Source organism: Stegodyphus dumicola, chromosome 6 (genome assembly GCF_044657685.1).
Source record: "Stegodyphus dumicola isolate Sdum_Otavi_A_Nest chromosome 6, ASM4465768v1".
NCBI lineage: Eukaryota > Metazoa > Arthropoda > Arachnida > Araneae > Eresidae > Stegodyphus > Stegodyphus dumicola.
In genome coordinates, this window is record NC_140773.1 from 172,046,175 (window position 1) to 172,060,217 (window position 14,043).

General features: G+C 35.0%; 1 protein-coding gene across 1 annotated transcript in view; it reads left to right on the forward strand.

The window, feature by feature from the left end:
• LOC118179973 (uncharacterized) overlaps positions 1–14,043 on the forward strand; it is a 39,629-nt gene that overhangs the window by 9,304 nt on the left and 16,282 nt on the right. The window contains exon 2 of the mRNA XM_035349131.2: positions 6,242–6,418. Coding sequence (XP_035205022.2) covers positions 6,242–6,418 — 177 coding nt within the window. The remainder of the gene's footprint in view (positions 1–6,241; positions 6,419–14,043) is intronic.

A 14,043-nucleotide genomic window follows, 5' to 3' on the forward strand; every position in this document is an offset into this window, starting at 1 on the left:
ATAGATTGAAAGAAAACAGTTTTGAATGTTTCCCTTGTTATGCAATTTTGTGAAAGATTCCTCATTGGAAGATAATCACAAAGCTGAGATACTAAAAACCGTGGAAAGCCATTTAGAAAATTTGAGTGAGAATTTCAAATGATACTTCTTTGCGAAAAATGATATCAAGTTGTCATACTGGAGCTGGGTTTTAAATCCATTTGAGAACAGACCTGTCGGACTATCACTACAAGAAGAAGAAGAACTGATAGATGTTTCAACAAGTACCTTACAAAAGTCAAAGTTTGTTAACAAATCTTTAACAAACTTCTAGACTGAACTTTTGAACGGCTACGCCACTTTAAAAGCCAAAGTGCTTAGAACTCCGTTGCCTTTTCCAATGTCTTATCTTTGTGAAGTGGGATTTTCTGGACTTGCTGCTTTAAAATCTAAATACAGAAATAAACTTCAAGTAGAAAATGAAATCAGAGTGACCATCTCTAACATGGAACAAAATTTAGAGAAGTTGTACACCTTACAACAAGCTCATGTTAGCCATTAATCCTTAGAATGTTTCTTTGTCATTGTTAAATAAAATTTCAATAAAGTTTTTTTAAATCAATCTATAGCATTTTATCATTATCGTTTTATTTTCAATCTGTAGTGTGGCATCTTGGGGGCATGCCCCACAGTTTGAGAAACACTGACATAAACAATCCTTTACAAATGTGATCTCAAATTTACATTGCACATGGGCCAATGCACAAATTGAAAGTAGCTGAGAAGCAGCAATTATTAAAAAAAAAAAAAAAAAAAAATGTGCGGGGGGGGATTTTTTTAAAAACAAAATTTGTTTATAGTTGAAAAACTTTTTACTAAATATTTGTCAGAACATACAAAGAAAAATAATGCAAAGAAAAATATCAAAATTTATACTTATATTTTGCCTGAAATCTAAAAGTTAGTATCTGTAAGAAATTTCTGTTGGTCAGAATTTGGAATTCAAACAGAGCTAGATATTAAAATTTTCAGATTAGCATTTATTCAACTAATTGTAATATAACTATTGAAGTAACTATTAAAAAACTTACTTTTAATTTGAAAAATTTATATGAAAACTTTCCAAGGGGGACAAAACTTGAGAATGAATAATGACAATCCATTCTCTTTCTTTTACTTATTAGAATTTTTTTAATGATGCAAACAGAAAAAATAATAATTTTATCTAAATTATTGTAAACCTCTTTGTTTTTTACTACAACTTTTGAGCTACAACACTTCATGAAGTTTATAATCTTGGAGAGAAATTACTAGGAAGTATAATCACAAATTGTAGATACTCATTGGCAGTCTGGTTCTTTTCATAGACTTTTTAATTTTCAACTAAAAAAAAAAACATGCTCCCATGTAAATGTACTCAAAAACAAAGTATTTTTATTACAAAAATTAACTGAAGATATTTATCTTTTGACAAGTGCTAATAAAAGTTAATCAAATTTTTATCTTCAGATCTGTGAATAAGATTTATATTACAGTGTAAATTAATTAGCTCAATTTCTAGATTTTCTGAAGCTCACTCATGTTCGTTTTTGTAATGAAAATAACATAAAACTGGACTTAAAATCTTAAACTTTTTTTTAAAAAATTCTTGTCATAATAATGCTAATTAATTTACAGGAAATGTATTCGAAGGTTGCATGTGGTCCATGGGCCACCAGTTTGACTTTGACACTGCTTGACTAGAAAATAAATGCATGTGATTAAAATTAATTTGCAATGACCACATTGCTAGAATATCGCTTCGTAGCAGAATGAACTGCAGTTTTAAACAGGCAAAGTCAGAGCTGATGCAACATAAGGATGTCTACCTCCTGTTAACCCCTCATACAAGGATCTCATCAGCAAGGGGTAACTCAAAGGAATGGCATAGGCCTTCTCTTTAACCATGTAATGAGGTAACATGTCAGTTATGCTATACATAATCCATGTGCTAAGTTTTGAATAATATTTTGCTTCGTGGAAATGTCTTTAGCTTAAGAAAATTCAAAATATTGTTATTTGTACATAAGAGTGTTTCATAAAATTTCTAAAATAATTTTATTGTTTTATTTGTTTATTAGTAGTAAAGAAAGAAGTTATCTGCAAGGCAATATGTAAAATCAGGTACCTTTCTCTTTTTGTGTAAGTCTTAAATTATCTCTAAGTGTTTCTTACCACAATAATAATTACTTTCTTCCCAAAGTTCAACTGAATCTGTTGAGTGATAAAGTTGCAGAATACTAATGCTTCGTCTGGGGTTTGAGTCCCAGGAAATGGGCTGGTTGCATGAGCATTTTTGTGATTTTCCCCATGTGTAACATGGATACATTCCATCTTTCCTAAAAAACTTCTTGATGAAGACATCCATCCTTTTAAGAAAGGGTATTCAAAGGTCATTTTATGTATGCATGATTTTCTTTAAAGCCCCGTGGTGCAAGAATGTTCAAAATCCACATTGTGATATCTAACTGAAAATGAGTTTAATATGGGGTATGGTCCCCTCTCCTAGTCTGACAGGTTATGTAGTGTGATGTCATATTGGACTGGAGGAAGTTGAGTAGTTCCTGTGGCAATCAGTCCCACTCCTGTAGCAAGGCAGTTTTCAACCAGAATGGTTCTCGGAAGGGGATGGCGAGATGAAATTGGCCTCCGAAGTGTCCCAGATATGCTGTATAGAGTTAGGGTAAGGAGATCTAACTGGCCAATCCATGTGGCGAATATCCTCACTTCTCAAGTAATTGTCGACCAGCTGAGCCTTATGTGAATAAGCATTATCATGCATTAACAGGGACCTAGGACCAATTGTAATCCAAAGCCAAACATAGGGTTCTAAGGTCTCTCTATACTTCATAGCAGTCAGAGAACCTTTTACAAGCACATGCAGGAGTGTGTAGCCATCCAACCCAATACCAAGCCAAGTCATTATACCTGCACAACCATAATGAATCTTTTCCGTGATGAGGGAAGGATAGTATCATATCCTAGGCTCTCTCCAGATACAGACAGGTATGCTGAGAACCAACATTCAAGATCAATCTTAACTCATCTTTAAAACACATGGCACTCTACTGAAATCTGGTCTAAGACACATGTTGTCTGCACCATGATGAACACGATGTCTTGTGTGCTGCAGCGAGTGAGATGCAGGCAGTGGGTGTCCTAGCATGTAGCCATATCTTGCAAAGTCTTGGACAACTGTAGACGGTGAAACTTTGGTTTCAATGGCAACATACAGTAGAAATGAGAGCCATGAAAATGTACGTCTTGTGTTGCTCTGCTGAAAATGCCAAATAACAATCCTCACTTATCGTAATGAATCTTATCCAGGTCGGAATTGTCTAGCTCTTCTCAATATGGGTCCAGTGTCCTGAAACTATTTCCACTAATTTCATATGATACTGGGAGTTCTATTGAGCTCCGTTGCCACCTGCATTTGTGATTAGCCTGTTTCTAATCCACTGACAATTCTCCATCTCATTCTGTTATCCACTTGTTCTTATCTATTCATTTTACCGGATAAAATTTACTCAATTCTTGTGAAAAACACGGCAAATGTCATGAAGGACTATGAGTACACAAATTGCTGAAACCTTCTCATGCACTTATATCCATTTCAAAATTACAGCTTCACAAACCCCACATACATGTTTACATATTCGACTAATTGCATATTCTTTGGTGGCATAATTAGTACCTTTGAGTCAACAGTTTTGGTAAAACTAGATATAATTTCCAAATTCTCTTAATTTAGCACACAAGTTTATAACATGCATACATACATACATTTCTGGATCCGGTCCTATTAATAGAAAAGTACCAACATGACATTAGTTAGTGATATAGAAACAATCAGTAATGACAGAGATGAAAATATACCAGTAAAAAATTGGAAGGTGGAGATACATGGGAAAAAAAAGGGGGGGATTCAAACCAAGACCCATGGCTATGGCAGTCAGGGTCACTAACCAGTATACCGGCTGTGCAGCTATTTTTTAAAGGAACAGATTCAGCCTTTGCCACTACTAAGGTCAGATGTGGTGGTCATTTTATTATGAAGGCACCAAATAGGCAGTCACCATTACCTCTTGTGAGGGAACAGACAATTTACATTATTGCCTTCTCGGGGATTTGATAAAATCTATCTGCCACTGGCCAGGTATATAATGGAAAATCAAATAATGTTAACAAAATGAATCATGTCAAAATTCTGAAAAGCCATAATCATTCAAACACTATACATTTTTCAAAACATTTTCCTAATATTCAGCATTAAAATAACAGATATTTGCATTTTCATTATCCTTTGATTATTAATTTTATATTATTTTACGCCTATTTGCTTCAATAATTTATCATATTCTGTTACATCTGTGGCGACTTTGTTGTTGTTGTCATCTGTGCTTGTTTTGGACCTCCCAGGTTATGTACTTCCAGTTGGTATTGTGAACTGGTTGCTCTGGTCAGATATTAAATGGTGATATTTGCTAATAGAGAATGCATGTGAATATCACTGTTTTTGATTGCTACTAATATGCCACCAGCTTTATAACCCAGGACTGTAGGTACCATAGCCTTGTATCAAATCGATTATGTCAATTTATGTTCTTTTCCTCCCATCTTAACAGAAAGGGACCTGTACCTATTTGCCCTCGAAATTGATAGAGTTTCAATTAAAATCAAGACAAGGTTGTTGTTTTGCATAATTTTAAGCATTGAGATTTCACTTAATCAGTTACAAATCATTCCAATAATTGGAATTTAAAGCAATTTCAACCTATTTTAATTAAAACCAAGAAAACTTGAAATTAAATTCACAAAAGGGATATCCAGTTATTAACATAATAACTAGTAGTAATAATTAGTTCACTGCCCAACCAGTATAGTGTGTAGCATTGCTCACTGCCATGTAGAAGGGCCCAGGTTTGAATCCCAGAGAAGACATGGATGTTTGTAAATGTATAGTGTCAATGTGGCATGGCGGCGCTCTAAGTATGCAGTGAGCCAAAAGTCTTGTATGGAAGGGGAGAGGGGTGGAAGACCCTCGGACCCATCCCCTCGGGATGCTGTCCATCAAAATGGGGGGCGGAAATGAGCTAAATCGCACTGTAACCTGTAAGGTGCTCAAGGCTGTTGCCAATGACAAGCATATCTTGCGCTCCTTGCCACAAGGTATTCCATGGGCTTGTTCTGATGTTACTGTCAGACAAGGGAGATAAGTCTCAGCACAACAGTTATTAGTTGTCTTGATGTAGATGATTGATGTACAGATTTAGATGAAATTTGATTTATTTTTCACCATTAGAATTCATAATGGTGTTGTAATTAATTGTAATAATGTTTTTATTATGCTCAAGCTAAGTAAGAGTAATGCCATTTAGAATATATATTTCCTGTTATAAAAGTTGTGCTTACCGAGACTCAAGTAAATCATTCTTCTTATTTATACTTTAGTCAGACTTGATTTTCCCTCTTTCTTCTGTAAATTTATTCAATAAACATTTATGTTCTTTTTTTAATAATTTTTAAGCATGTTTTTAATTCTTGCATATGTTACTTATCATTTACTTAATTATTTTGCTCTGTGATTTACGTGTTTCACCACATAAAATAGTTACTATACAGACTGGGCTCAATCTGATAATCTCCCAGAATTAGGCAGGGAGGTTGATCGGCCAGTCAAAAGTTCCCTTTTGAGAAGTACGTGGTATGCATATCCTGCTACCACCCTGGGCTCCCAATCCGAGGTGGCAAATTTTAAAAGTTTCTCTCATTATCAATGTTACACTGAGCAGTAAGGGTGATCACTCCCTGTACCCAGAAACCATAGTCATGGGAAAGGAATTTGACTGGCCATTTTGCTGCTCACCAATACTAAATGGGCCTTTCCTCACCGGAGGGTTTACACCGAATATGAATCAAATGGCAGGCAGTGACCAGTACTGATACCACCTGACTGAAGATTTACAACCAGCGGACCTATGAAGAGTTAGGCCTTTTCCCCACAGGCCCTTGGCTCATTAAAAAAAAGGGGGGGCATTATAAGAGATTATTCAAACTCTAATATATAATTCCAGTTTAAACATTAGCAGACCTAATTTACATACAAATAATGAGAAATGCAGAGGATATCAATGGTTGACTAAAAGAAATTATTATTGAATACATGACTTTTATTTTCTCTAATGATAGCATTTAGTTAAACATTTAATTTTCTGTTTTTTAGATTCACCGATAGATGACAGTGAGTCACCATGGGTTCCAAATGTAGTTCTAGTAGAAAATGACTTAGAAAGTGGAGATTTAGATAATGCATCTGAAAATGAAAAAACACGTAATTTAAATGGAAATGAGAGACTTGAAGATTTTCAGAATGCCGATCAGACAGAATCATCTTTTAAAGGTTTGTTTCAAATGATTTAAGAATCTAATTTTTTAAATGTGCTGAACATTTTCAAAATTTAGCAAATTGGTTTATTTATCTTGTGTTATGTGTTGCTATATCACAGGCATGATGAATAAGTTGATATCATTCAACCAGTCATTCAATCAATCTTAAAGCAAATTTTGGTCAATTGTTTGCATTCTGATAATAGTATCTTTATAAATTAACACAAATGATATCATTATTGCAAAAGCACAGTTTAAGTATTAATCTAATATTATACTTTTTCTCTGCCTTTCTTAGAGGGTAAAAATAATGTTTGACATTGTTATAGTATGCTTTTAAGATATTTTGGTACTTTTATCTGCACAGCCATCGAAAATTACTCATGAAGCAAAGCAGTATGTGGCAAAAATTGTTTCAATGCATGTGGCACCTGTCTGTTTTGGCTGGTATACCATGCTAACGTTTATGGATGCAGATTTTGCATGATTCGCTGATTTTTTTAAGCAAAATATGGGGAGAACAACAATGCAAAAAAGAAGGATTTTTTTTTTAAAAGAAGTGTTTTATTGCCAATGTTTTCTATTTCATTGATTGCTTCTGTATGGAACTCTTAGTATGGCCTTTTTTTGACTGGGCTCAATCAAGGCCTTATTTGACTAAGCTCAATCGTGGGTGGTGATTTTGAAATGATTATTTTCACACATTAGCTAGCGGAAAATTAATCTCCAAAACAGGCGATGAGTGTGTGATCACATAGTAAGAGTGTAGATAATCCAAACGTACCAATATTTTTTCCTCACCTTATATTTCACTTGTTTAGTTTAAAACACTGTCGTTTATTGTATACATATTTTATTCTGTATGCTACATATAGCATGCATATTTTTATCAGTTGTTTAAATATTTATAAAGCTATTGCTGTAATTGCAGAAGAATAGAATTTATGTCTGTCGCAATGTGCAATAATACGATTAAATAATTAGGATGTATTTGAAAAAATGAAAACATCATAGATCATGATTGTGTGTTATTTGAAATACAGTTCTTTCAAATTAATCCCAGAAGCGGTATGATCCAGTAATGAAAGAAACTTATATGCTGAAAGAACAATTATCAGATCATTGGACCTGCTCAGTGTTAAAGAAAAGCTTTTATTTCAAAAGGGTTATTTTCTCAGGGAAGTTTTATTATTTCATTATTTCATTTTATTTGAGCTTTTTGCTTGTTCACCAATGGCTGAGCAGTAAAGTCGCTGAACACATGTAGTTTGATCCAAGTGCAAATCCAACAAACAGGCTGGCTCCATAAGTATTTTCGTGGTTTTCCCCATATAATGCGTGTATGAGGCAGTTTTCCTTAGAAAGTCATCCCTCCCCTTAGGCAGATAGCCATTGAGGCTTTGCCACAGTCACATAAATCAATCCAGCTTTTTGTTTGTTTTATTTGAAGGCAATAAGTTTGGAGAATAGAGGTATCAGTATACACATTTGTGTTTTAGAGCCAGAAATAACTGTATCTAAGGTTATGAAGGTGTATTGTTGTGGAATGCAAATGTTTGGAGCAATTTCTTGTCACTGAGTGATATAAAATGCAGTATTGAAAATCATATTCTAAGAAGGTAACAGAGATGTAGCTAGGGTTTTCCGTGCCCGGGGACAAGTGAAGATTTTGCTTCCCTCTCTGAAACACTTCATTCATGGAAGACACTTCATTCTAAAATTTCAGTTTGGTGCCCCCTGGATGCTGCGCCTGGGGACAGATTTTCGCCCCACCCTAGCTATGCCACTGGAAGGTAATTTTCAATACCAGAATTAGAGTACTTCCTCATTATTATGGTCCTATGATGAATTGCCAGTATGTATCACTGACTGTCTCCAAATGGCCAGTATTCCTAACTGCAATCAGTTACTGTGATCTGCATGTCACAACAAGAACTTTAAGTAATCCACATATTATCATTGTATTTCTATTGTGTTTTCTTTTTTCTCCCCCAAAAATATTAACAATTTTTAATATACCAAGGAGAAAGGAAGATGCTGTATCATTCTGCCAAGAAAAAGGCATTTTACCTTACATTTGAATAAATAAAAATGGCCATAAAATAAAACTAAATATCAATGAAAGCATTTGGAAATGTAATATAAAAGCTGCAACAAAAGAAAGTGAAGGAAAGTCATATGTTCTGACAACTGGTTCAGTGGTTTCATAATACTGTTTATAACAGTGCTGTGATTTATATATCATTGTGCAGATGAACTGGTGGCAAATGATTTGCTTAAAAATCAATACAACATATGTGAAAATAAAACTGTTTATTGGAAGAATTTCATGAAAGAGTTGTATTCTCTATATCTGCTGTAACAATATAACAGATAATAGACCATCTAATCCAATAATCTAATAGTCATCTAAAAACCGTGGAAATAAGTGTATACAGTCAAAAGTCGTTAATTCGGACACCCAAAATTCGGAATGATCTATAATCCGGACCTCAAAACTAAAAACTTTCTGCGCATGCGCCACGTTGACACATGCGCATAGGCGCTTACGCGTGCGCGTAAGACCTTTTACGACTGCGCATATGAGTGTGCGCAAGTGCAGAATACGTTTTTGCGTGCGCGTTATATGTATAATGGACGTATAAGCTAAAATTATCTAATTATCTATTTCAGTTAATGTTGATGATTGCGTTGTTCCTTAATTTTCGAATTGGATCCGGCTTATTATTTTTTGCAGACTGTAAGAGCAATTTTATAAAAGTAAGCTTAAACTTTCGATTATATCAAATAGAATTTCCGATATATATTTGTTAATATGTAAAGGATCTAAAGCGAAAGTATGTTTTGAAATCCGAAATCTGTTTATCAATTTCACGCTGCTCGGCGGGGGGAAAGCCGCGACGGGCGCGTAATGAATTGGAAGTTGATTTGTCAGCACTATCCTTATCTTCAGCGCAGATGTTTTTATTTTATTTGGCTTATAATTCCTTACCAAATGTAGTATTTCATCTCGATATGCTCCATCTTTGATATGATTTAAAACAAGTTCCTCGTCATTATAATTCGCTTCCGATAGCGAAGAAAAGTGACAGAGGTTATTGAAAACGAAAAAATTTCGATTGACAAATTAGTCGGTGTTCTTGACACAGCAATTATAGGACTTGAACAGCGGAACTTTGTAACTGAACAAGAAATTATGTCTGTTTAATAGAATTAAAGAGAAAGTATTATCACATGAAACGAAGCAAAACTTAAACAACTTACATTGAAAGAAATGTTTAATAAAGTAAACAAATAAATATTAAACTTTTTCTTTTTGCAAATTTTAATACCCTTTAGATCATAATTGTTCTTTATTTCATAAATTACGGTTTCATATTTTTAATTTTAGAATTTCTGCATGCCATCTTACGAGATTTAAACTGATGATCTATAATCCGGAAAAATCGATAATCCGGAGTCGCCGAAGTCTCGACGAGTCCGGATTAACGACTTTTGACTGTATATGTTTGTACAGCAAAAAAACATTTTCACAGGGATCTTCTTACAACAGTGGATATGCAGTAAATTATGCTAAGAAACTGGTAATTTATTTTTTATTTTTTTTTTATTCATCTTCTGGCTATAGAAAAATTGTGGGAAAAAGAAAAACATGTAGAAGAAGGATTAATAATTTATTCAGACTCTTCATTGGTGTGTGAGTAGTGGAATTGGAAAAAACAGGTTATAGCTGTGACGTGCCATGGGTTTTACTGAAGGGAATAAAATTAAAGAAAAATTATGAATATCTCTAAGACAGGGTTAATGGTCATCTTCATGGAAATTCAGTACTAATATGTACATCAGTCACTCTGAAATGTTTTAGATACAAGCAGACAATAAGCGGCTGAGAAAAAATTAATGGTTAGATTTGAAAATAAGAACTATTTTATATTAGCAGATTATTTTATATTGCCCATTTGCAAGTAGTTTAGCACAGAATAAATTTTAGGCAGAAGGAAAAATGGACTTCCTCGAGAACATTATTACACTATGATTTTCTGTGATTTTAAAGTAGGATTAAATAAAGAAGAATGCATTCAAATCTGCAGTTAGTATTTGGAGATGAAGGTCCATTTTGTGCTACTGTATTCAGATGGTTTACAGAATTTCACCGAGGCCGAAACTTGGTTCAGGAGGAAGAACACACAAGAAAGCCACTGTCAGCAGTAATCCCAAGTAATGTGTCTGCCATATGGAAAATGTTAATTGATGATAATCATTGCACCTACCAAATGGTACAGAAGGAACCTAACATTGGATCTGCTGCCATGCATAAAATTATTCATGAAGAATTGCATATGAAAAGACTAGTTTGCCCACTGGGTTCCTTGTAATTTAACTGAGTACCAGAAAGAGGAGCATGTTAGAATAAGTAAAGAAACCCTTAATTTTCTTAAGGATGATGGCCACTGCATTAGTTCTAAAATATATGTGGTGATGAAACATACATACTGTTGTGTGTGTGTGGATTCATAATAGATTGAATGCACACACATCCGATGATAGGTTAATAAAATTTATTTTATCAAAATAAACACTTCAAAGTTCTGGAGTTTTCCACAGAAATATGTGTACATGTGTTCACAGTATCACAGAGTGCAATCAATATTTACACTCAAACTAATAAGAACGTTAAACACAACGCAATGCAAAACGCATCTAAAGAGAAAGCTACCCCAGAAATGCCTCCAATCTCATGCTAAACTATCCTTATATAGGTTTCAATCGGCTGCTGAAATATTTGTAATACTTTCTGCTTCTCAAAATTACTGGAAAATAATATGAGGGTCTAACAGCTAATATAGTGATGAATTACAATACTTATTATGATGATGCAGTGACTGGACCAGAATGTCACCAAATAGTCGCCAAAACCATTGTCAGCTTGGCAATATCTCACCAAATTACTGACATACTCAGATTACTCAATGTTAAACAGACATGACCCTGTATTCTTACTTTTCTGACATAGCTTCTTTCTTTACATTTTTTGCAGTACATTACACAGAAAAAAATAGAGTTTCACATATAATTGCAATAAAATCATCAGTCTATGTACAGAATTCGTAACACTACTCTTTTCCCAAGAACTGCACATCCCGGTCAGTACAATCCCTGGACAGGAACTAAAACAAATCAATGCAATACGTAATAATTTCAAATTCAGTTTAAACAAATCAAACAGTAAATTAATAAAGAGTGCATAAATTTACAAATTCAGAAATAAATAGGACCATAGTATCTATTTACATTATATCCATAATGGGGACTATGTACTATGACTCTAGTAAGGGGCTAACCTGTCATAATGGACAACTTTAGAATTCGGTGGCTTACATTTAGGACTGTGTAAGGATCATCCCAAGATGACTACTTTAGGAGAGAGACCTTTTTGTTGAATCAGATTCCATAACCACACCTTGTCACCTCCTTTTTGTTGAATCAGATCCATAACCACACCTTGTCACCTTCGTTGAATCAATGTCCCATATCACATTGGGTCTTCATCTTCTCTGTCGTCAAGTTAACTCTCTCTCATGCAAAACTGTACTTTCCTTCAAATCGTGCCTGAAGATCTTGGGTGTACTCTGGTTGAAGGCACATCTGGAGGGCAACTAAACAAGAGATTACAAGGCAGACATAGGTCACAAACAAAGAACATCTGGGATGGGGAATAGCTGATAGTCTCCTGGACAGCACTACAATAAGCCAGTAAAAATAGAGGAAACTTCTTGTCCCAGTCTTGTTGGTTTTTCTGGAACCACCAGCGAAAGGTTATTAATTATGGTTTGATTAAACCTCTCTACCATTCCATCTTATTCCAGTCCTGTTGGTTTCTGGAACCACCAGCTAAAGGTTATTATGAATGATTCGATTAAATCTCTCTACCATCCTATTTGAATGGAGATATAAAGGTGTCGTTTGGATTTTATCAGTGCTGAGTAGATTGCAAAGTTCTTTAATTATGCCTGATTCAAAATTTCTTACTTCATGAGAATGTAATTGAAGAGGCACTCCAAACCTGGAAATCCAATGCTGTACCATTACATCTGCTACCGTGACAGCCTCTTAATCAGGAATAGGATATACTTCAGGCCATTTGATGAAGTAATCAATTATAACAAGGATGTATTTAGTGCCACCAGCATTTCGTAGCAGAGATCCCATGATGTCAAAGGCAATGTGTTCAAAAGGTGCTCCTACAGTGTAATGATGTAGTTTCCTTCGGCCACGTTTCTTTGGTCCTTTCTGACCGCACAGCCATCGCAAGATTGGCACCACTTTTGCACATCACCTTTTGCATTACTCCAGTAAAAGCACTCTCAAATTCTCTGCAATATCTTCATTATTCGGAAGTGGTATCCTGCAGAGCTGCTATGTCATTCTTTAAAGATGTCTGGGATTTTTAAAGCATCAGCTATCATCAGAAAGCCTTTCTATCATCCGATTCAAATTTCTGGTAGAAAATGCCATTTCAAATATGGAGTGAGTCCCAGAGAGCCCAGTGTTATTTTGTCGTATGACTATAGCTAGAAATGTCCTGTCAGGTAGGTTTCTGTTTGAAGATTCCAATTTAAGGCCAATATAGTCAGTTATGGGTTTAATGTTGCTGTTTCCCAACTGGTCTTTCCTGACTTCTTTGTCACTCCATGGGTCTGGATCAGATTTCTCTTCAACCCTGAAACAATATTGGAAGCTTTCTGGACAGGGTCTTCTAGACAGGACATCAGCATTTCCATGTGATGATCTGTTCCGATGATGGATAGTGATGTCATATGCCTGAATTCTCTAAAGCCGCCTTCAGGATTCTTGAAATTTAAAAGCCAGGTCAACGATGCATGATCAATGTGGAACAGGAATTTTATGTCATAGAGGTAATGATGGAAATGTTCTACGGCTTTCACTGGGACAAGCAAATCTTTCCTGGCAACACAGTAATTCCTCTCCAATTTAAATAGGCACTTGCTCCAGGAGGCCATGACACATTCTTAGCCATTTATTTTGTGGGACAGAAGAGCACCGACACTCTCATTGCTTGCATCTGTGTCGAGAATAACTGGGATACTTCAAACTGAAGATACTTCAGGATTGGAGCAGATGTTAAAGCTTCCTATACGTTGTTAAATGCATCCTCACATTCTTTTGTCTACAAAAACTTTTGCTTGCTCTCTGTCAGCTTTTAAAAAGTCCTTCACAGATCTCCTGTAGTAGGTGCAAAGCTCTAGGAAACTTCTTAGTTGCTGGACAATTTCGGATGTCTCCAGTCTTTAACTGCTGACACTTTTTCTAGATCTGTACAGACACTTTTGGCAGAGATGACATGTCTGAGATAAGTCACTTCTTGTCTGAATAATTTACATTTGGCGGGACTTAACTTTAGATTCATTCCTTTCAGTTTCTGAAGCAACCCTCTAAAATTTTCTAAATGTTCTTCAAAACTCTTCCTGACGATGATGATGTCATCCAGATGTATCAGACAGGCTTAAAGGATAGACCTCTCAACACAGTCTCTATGAGGGGTTTGAATTACATAGTCCAAACGGCATCACCTTGTCCAGTGGTAACAGCAGTCTTTTCTTGGTCATCAGGATGTAT